The 7,113-nt window shown below is 60.0% G+C and overlaps 1 protein-coding gene across 1 annotated transcript in view; it reads right to left on the reverse strand.

The window, feature by feature from the left end:
* Window positions 1-7,113, reverse strand: part of CDH4 (cadherin 4) — a 288,289-nt gene that overhangs the window by 68,857 nt on the left and 212,319 nt on the right. The window contains exon 3 of the mRNA XM_030887496.2: window positions 5,378-5,604. Within this exon, the coding sequence (XP_030743356.2) occupies window positions 5,378-5,604 (227 nt within the window). The remainder of the gene's footprint in view (window positions 1-5,377; window positions 5,605-7,113) is intronic.

Here is a 7,113-nt window from a genome sequence, read left to right on the forward strand (position 1 = left end):
AAGAGGTCTGTCTTGAGCAGTACGGACTTTAGGAAGCGTCTCTGTGGGGTCTACATTGGTTGCCACCAACGCCTGAGACGGCACAGGAACCTTGGGGCAGTGGTTATGCTCACCGGGGAGGACCGGCTCAGAAGAGAGGGGTACGGATGGCTGTCCGGCTGGAAGAGCTGTACACAAAGACATGGCCGCATCGGAGAGCGGACTTCCGGGTGTGTCTTTCACCACCACCGCACGATCACTAGCTGGTGTCGTGGGTGACATGTTGGGCGGCCGCTGGAACCTGCCAGCCGCTGGGGGAGACAAAGGAAGCTTTCTGCTCCCATGAAGGGTTACAAACCTGCAGGGGCAGGGACGCTGCGCGTCAGAATCGACCCAATAGTAGGGATTGCTTGCAAGCGATCACACTTGCGGGCTGACTCACTTATGCATTCTGATAACTTCTCTACAGATTCCTTCTGATTTTTCACCACGCAAGCTCCAAATAGCGCCAGCTTCATTTATCCGACGCCTCTTCTTGTGGGAACGTGCCGCAGCTCCAGGAGATGATGTGAGAGAGGCCGTCTTTTGTTTCTGAGCTCAAGGGGAAGCGTGGAGTGTCTCAGCCACTGGCCATGTACCATCTGTCAGGGCCCTACTGTAGAGGGAGGCCCCTGCTTTCCTTGTTTGGGGAGTGGTCTGCCCCTGAAAGAAATGGCGCTCTGGTCTACTGCAGCAGTGGCTATTCAGGTGATGGTGCGATTTCTCGACTTTGTTCTGGTTGAATGACACGGATTCACGCTCAGGCACTGCACCTGCCACGTGTTCTTGGGATACATCCAATTTGGGCCATGTGTATTCTCATGAGCAGACATGGCTGAGTTCAGGTGTGTTAATTTTTTGCATTGGGCTTGTGCTTCGACTTGTGAGCGAGATTGGCATACAGTTAGCGGCTCTCCCGACGTTTCTGATGCGGTTCTTGTCGGTAATGGACGAGGTTCTTGTCGGTATTGGGTGGCTGTGTGCTGGCTTTGGACACGGTTCACGGTGGGTGGGGATACCGTTCTTCACCTCGAACAGGGTTCGTTTTGCTCCTTCCCATGTCAAGGGTAGGCTTCACCCCTGACGCCATCCGGGCTGACTGTTTCTTTGCAACAGAGGTGTGTAGTCTGGGTAGACTAAAGAAACAAATGTGTAGACACTCACGTGTGAAAAAGACAGAGCTTTATATACAAAAGCAGTGGAAAATTGAGAAAGCATCCCAGCCCAGAGTCCAGATCAAGCCCATAAATCCGATATTAACCCAAATGTCCGATACCAGTCTATAAAGTCCTCTTCAGACTCACGAAACACATGCAACAACACATGCAACGACGCAGAAGATCACAGGCCAGTGGGTGGGAAGTCTTGTGGATCCAGTGGCAGTGGAAGCATCTCAGCGCTGGCGTGGGTCTGCTCATGGCTCCTCCAGCTCCCAGGGCTCTGGCTGCATCAGCCTGTCTTCATGTGGCTTCTCGTCAGAAATGTCTCGCAGGGAGACAGCCTTGTCAGCAGTCTCCCAGGGAGTGAGTGTGTCCCACCTCCACTGAGCTATCTATCCCCTTGGCACCTGCAGATGAGGCCATCAAGCTGCAACCACGTGATGGACACTCCACCCTTTCACTCTGAATCCTCTCAAATTGACAGTAGATTATATAACTACTGCGGTAGTTTACTGTGCCAACCTGGCCGATAAACACATGTGGGATTAATTGAAGGGTGGAGGATTATTTTTAACCCACGACGTTTCCATTGTACCTGTCTCGAGAGTCCAAACACAAAGGTATTTGTGTACCGGTGACAGTATCTCTAAGACCTTACCTTTCTCCTGTGTTTTCTGCGTGTGTAGCTCTCCCTACTTTAGCCTGGGTTGTTTTTTTGAATGTTCATAAACCCTGGACCAAACTCACGGTCATGGAGATGATCCCCCTCTCGTGGCAGTTCTCTACGACAGGGCAGAACTGCCCCTGGGGTTTCTGAGACGGGCACTCTTGAGACGGTTCAGAAAGCCCCATCTTTCTCCTGAGCAGCGGCTGGTGGTTTTCAACTGCCCACCTTGGGGTTAGCAGCCCGTGGAGTGACCCTCTATGCCAGCGGGCCCCATAGGTACTATATACACTGTGCCCAACAACTCCAGCGCCCACCGGGAGCATATCGAGATCCCCAGCCGGCACCCGCTGTTTCTCCTGGCTTTTATTTACACTGCCTTGTCGCCGCCCCTGCAGGAGCAGGGCTATTTTCGGTGGCGCGCTAGACATTTCGTGTGAAGGAATGCAGAAGTCATCCGAGGCCTTGGAGGATCGCACCTACCAGAGAAGACACCGTTTGCTTCTGTGGGCAATCTCTGGGCGCCGCCATTCAGAGACCAGTGCCAGGCCCTGGCACGGTACAGGGGCTTCTGTTTTGCCAGTGTCCTGAGGGTGGAGCCTCTGGGCTCCCCATCCCCACCCAAGGAGCTCCCGGCTGCTGTAGGTGGCCCCGGACGCCATGTTATGCACCCATACTCCTACAGGGAGGTCAGAGACCTGGCCGGCTCTCGGCTGATCACCCACCGCCCGGGACTGTTGCCGGTGTTTGAAGCTAACATCCCTAGAACCATGATGACCCCTGCACAGTGTCCTTAGCTCTCTGGCCTTCAGACTGATTTTCCTTTTCTGTAGAAGGTTCCCACTTATCTCGGGGGCGGGGGGAAGGGGGAGCGGCTCCAGATGACAGCTAGGTCCCTCCGAATTCCCATTTCTGATCTCGCAGCACGAGTGTGGCATGGAGGCTCCCGATCTCTGCCCTGCGGACGAGGAGCGTGACATGCAGAGGGCTCACATGCATGCTGAGGCTGCTCACGCTGCACCTGCCTGACGCTCGGTCCCTCCACCCTTGCTGCCCGGTGCATCCTGTGCCCACAGCCCCAGGCTAGACCACCAGCCCTTCAGCCCAGGCTCCAGGGCTCCCTCCAGGACACTTGCTTGTCTCTGGTCCAGCTCCCCACTGCCCTGGGGCCTCCTGGGCAAGGACGAGGGTGAGGTCCCTGCCACCCACTGCTGCGTCCCCAATGCCTGGTGCAGAGTCTGGGGGGTTACAGAATGTGTGTCACTCCTGCTTACGGCAGGCGGCCTTCCTGAGGGTGACAGGGATGCTCTCCTGTCTGGCCCTGTGAGGGACCCAGGAGTGAATCCCGAATCACAGCCCCCCCACCCCCCACCCCAGCGGGACAGAGCGGGGATCTGCCAGCCAGATGTCACATTTACAGAGCGATTCCCGGGCCCCTTGGCCGAGTGGGTGGGCCCCAGGCACCAAGCACGTTCCTGGAGCACCCCAGGGATTCTGGGAGTGGCGTCAGCCTGGTCCTGCGGCTCTGTCTTCAGCACCTGGGACAGCGCTGCCTGGAAGGCGCCAGGTGCCCACATACTTGTTTAAAGAAACAAACAGGTTCCCCAAACTCTCCCTGCCACTGTGTAGATTCCGACTCTCAGCCACCCCCTGGGACGGAATGGCGCTGCCCCTGCGGGGTCTGGACTGCGTGTCTCTAAGGGGGCAGGCAGCCTCATCTTTCTCCTGGACAGCGGCTGGCTGGTGGGTCCAAACTGCTGACCTTGAGCGTAGCAGCCCACCAGCAACCAGTGTGGGTGAACAGACCAGGAGTGAGGTTTTCTCTGTTGGGGGTCAGGATGCAGCCAGTCCCGTGGCAGTCTGCTTCCATGCTCCTCCCGCCCTACAGGCATGGCGATGATCCCCAACCGCGCTGGCAGCCTCACTGCTTCCACAGCGCTTCCTCTGGGAGACCTGCCTTGCCCACCCGACTCGGAGGGCCCAAGGGTCCGCTGGTCCTTAACCAGGCCGACAGACAGGGCTGACGGGGGGAGGGAAGTCACACTCCATCCAGGGAAAACCAGGAGTCTCAGCATTTTCCTGGGAGACACAGCCATGCCCCCCAGACACGAGAGCGAGGGAACTCTGAGGAGCGGTGGGCCCGTTGTCTCAGAAGCCCGTCTGCCGCCAGCCTTCGCAAGCCCCCGCTCCGTTGTCTGCACTCTGCAGAGCAGCCTGTTCGAGCTTTCTGGCCAAGACACAAGTCGCCTAACAGTCTCCACCCGAGGGAGTCCGGTCCAACGGTCCCCACGCAACTCCCCGGGCAGGGCTGTGTGCCTGTGCAGCTCTGCCCCAGGACAAGACTGTGCCCGCCACAGGCCCTCACAGCGCCTGCCCCTCTTTCCGAACGCTGACCACTGAGGCAGCTGCACGTTTGGAAATGTTTGGATGCTATTTCAAACACACTTCCTCCAACTTGCCCAGTGCCTGAACCTACGGGTCAGACCCCCACTAGCACCCCACCCCCACCCCCACCGAGCCACAGTCCCTCTTAGGCTCCCGGCCAGAGGCCTGGCTTTCTCGTCCGGGCATGGGCAGGAGGTGTCTGTGACCACGGCTGGCGGCAGCGGTGGCAGGGACGTAGTGGCTGGGTAGGAGCTGTTCAGGAGAGGACCCCGGGGGCTGCAATTTGGGCTCCACAGGCGGCAGCCACCCCGGCGATTGGGGGTGGACCAGGCTGGACCTGAGTCGGCCCTCCCCTTCCAGCAGGATGGGGAGACGGCCTGGGAGCGAGCAGGGGCTGCCACAGCCCAACAAGGGCATGGGTGAGGACGCCACACGTGGTCAGGGCGTCCGTAAACCAGCAGCACCCCTGACAGGCTGCCACGCTCCCCTTGGTCGGAGGCTCCTGACAAGCCCCTGCCTGCACCTGCTCACACTCAAGCCTCGCTCTCAGCAGCCGACGTGGTAGGTCTTTCAGCCGTTTCCCGCAATGCTCTCCACAGCAGTTTGTCTCTGTCTCTCTGTGTGTGTCTCTGCTCCCCAGTCTCTCTCTCTCCCCATGTCTCTCTGCCTGTCTGTCTGTCTCTCCCCTCTGCTCTATCTCTCCCTCCCGCTCTCATTCTCTCTCTGCCTGTCTGTCCCTTCTCCGTCTCTCTCCTCCCTGTCTCTCTGTTCCTGTAGTCATCCTGCCCCCCGTCTATCTGCCTTTCTCTCCCAGTGTGTCTCTCTCCTTCTCTCTACCCCCAACCCCTGAGTTAGCCCCACATGGTGACCCTGGTTGGCTGCTGCTGCCGGCCACGGGGTCTGTCTTCTGTTCGGCCCCAGTGGGGGATAGGGGGCTGCAGGAGCAGGTCCCTGGTTTGGGGCCCCGGTGAGCTCACACCATGGCAGCTGCAAGGAGATGGACAGGCCCACCTCCACCCCAGGCAGCAGTGCCCACAAGCCAGCAGCGTGAGCCCTGGCTTCCCTGGGGGAATGTCTCAGAGCTGCTGGACTGGGGCCGAGGGGCTGTAAGCAGTGGTGCAGCCCCACCCAGCTCACGGAGCGCCCTCACCTTGTGTCCTGCGTGCGGGGCCGCGCCCGGGGCCACCCGCAGCCGCACTGCGGTGTCCCACCGCTCGGCCGTCTGGCGGTCTCTCGCCGTCACCGTGAAGGCCACTTGCTTCTCGGGGATTTGCAACTCCCGGGCAGCGAAGACAGTGCCGTCCGCCCCCACGCGGAAGTCCAGGCTGCTGCTCTCGTACTGTGTCCCCCGGGGGCCCAGGCAGCTGCTGAACGTGACTGCAAGAGAGAGAGGGGGTGTCAGGCGGGGCGTGGCCACCAGGGGGGCTCAGCCCTACAGCACCCCAGAAACAGGGCCTCTCGACCTCTGGGGTGCTGCAGGCTTCCTGTCTCCCCTCCTGCCCCAGCCCACCCCCGTCGACCGCTGGGTTCCCGCTCAGGGCCACCCCACGGACAGAGGCGGGAAACCTGCACAGGAGCAACGGAGCCTTGAATCCCCAACCCTTCTGTTGGCAGCCCAGTGCTATCCCACCGTGCACTGGCCTCCCCGACCCCCCAGGACTCAGCCTCCAGGCCCCGAGGCAGGAAACCTCTGTCCTCAGAAGCCACAGGCCTGTGGTCTCTGCTGCGGCCGCCCTGGGGACCTGGCCTGGGGCTGTTCTGGGACCACTGGGTGCCGTGAGCTGACCAGGCCCTGCCTGGCGCAGGTCCCTGGTTTTCCGTCAGTGAGAGGGATGCACTCAGCCCGGGCTAAGTGTCACGAGGTTTCCGTGTGGCTGGCCATGACCACCCCTCTCCGCTGGGGGCCCAGCACAGCTCTGTGTACCTGGGCCAGCCAGGTGGCCGGCTGAGACGGCCCTGCCAGGTGCCGCTGGCACCTCTGCCATTTGTAACTCCGTGGCCGAAAACGTCTTTCAGGGGCTACGTGTCCATCTGGATCCCATTAGTGGGTTAGAAACAAGGGCCTTGGTCACCACCACTGTCACACCCCAGGGTGACGTTGGGTGTCTTTATAAAACGGGCGTCTGAGCCATCGGGATGGGGGTGTGTGCAGGCTCTGTGCGTTAAGCTACTTCACACTCACAACTCTCTGGACATTTTAGAAATGTCAACATTTGTGCAAGGGAGCTTCACAAAGACCTTGGGGGGGAATATCCCATGACCCTTTATTTCCATCTCCTGCCACCCCCCCGCATATTTCTGTCTCCATAGAAATAAAGTAAGACGCCAACCCACGAAAACCTGGGATCGCAGCACAGGCCTCCGCTGGCCAGTGAGTGAGGCCCCAAGTGCCCCAGCAGGGTCCCGCTCTACCGCCCGTGGCTAGCCTCTGAGGACCGCGAGTGACCGCCGTTTGTTTTACACACACGTGACGGGAGACAGCAGGGATCCGGAGAGAAGCAGGATCTGATTGTCTAACTCGCCCAGAGAAGGCCGTCCTGCGTGGGTCCCCTGGGCTGGTCCTGCGCCTGCTGGTCACTAGCAACTCCTTCTACTACACCGAGATCTGCAGGGTGGGCGTCTCCCTCCCCCCACCTCTTTGTGGGCGCCTCCTTCTTGGGGGGCCCAGGACAAGCAGAAGTAGCTTCTCTCTGAGCCTTGGTCTTCATCCCCGTGAAACAGCAGTGCTGCAGAGGGTGGGCGCTGACCTCGGCCCTCTCGGCGCTGTTGGCTGCGTGGCCAGGAGGCAGAGGCCCCGGCCAGGTGGTGTTTGTGCACCTTTGTCTTACAGTGTCTGCAGGTACCCCCAGGCCTGGCATCCATCGGACCCCTGTCTGAGATGACAGG

This window comes from Echinops telfairi, unplaced genomic scaffold (assembly GCF_000313985.2).
Source record: "Echinops telfairi isolate 266 unplaced genomic scaffold, ASM31398v2 ScPeMD7_7414;HRSCAF=8452, whole genome shotgun sequence".
Lineage (NCBI taxonomy): Eukaryota > Metazoa > Chordata > Mammalia > Afrosoricida > Tenrecidae > Echinops > Echinops telfairi.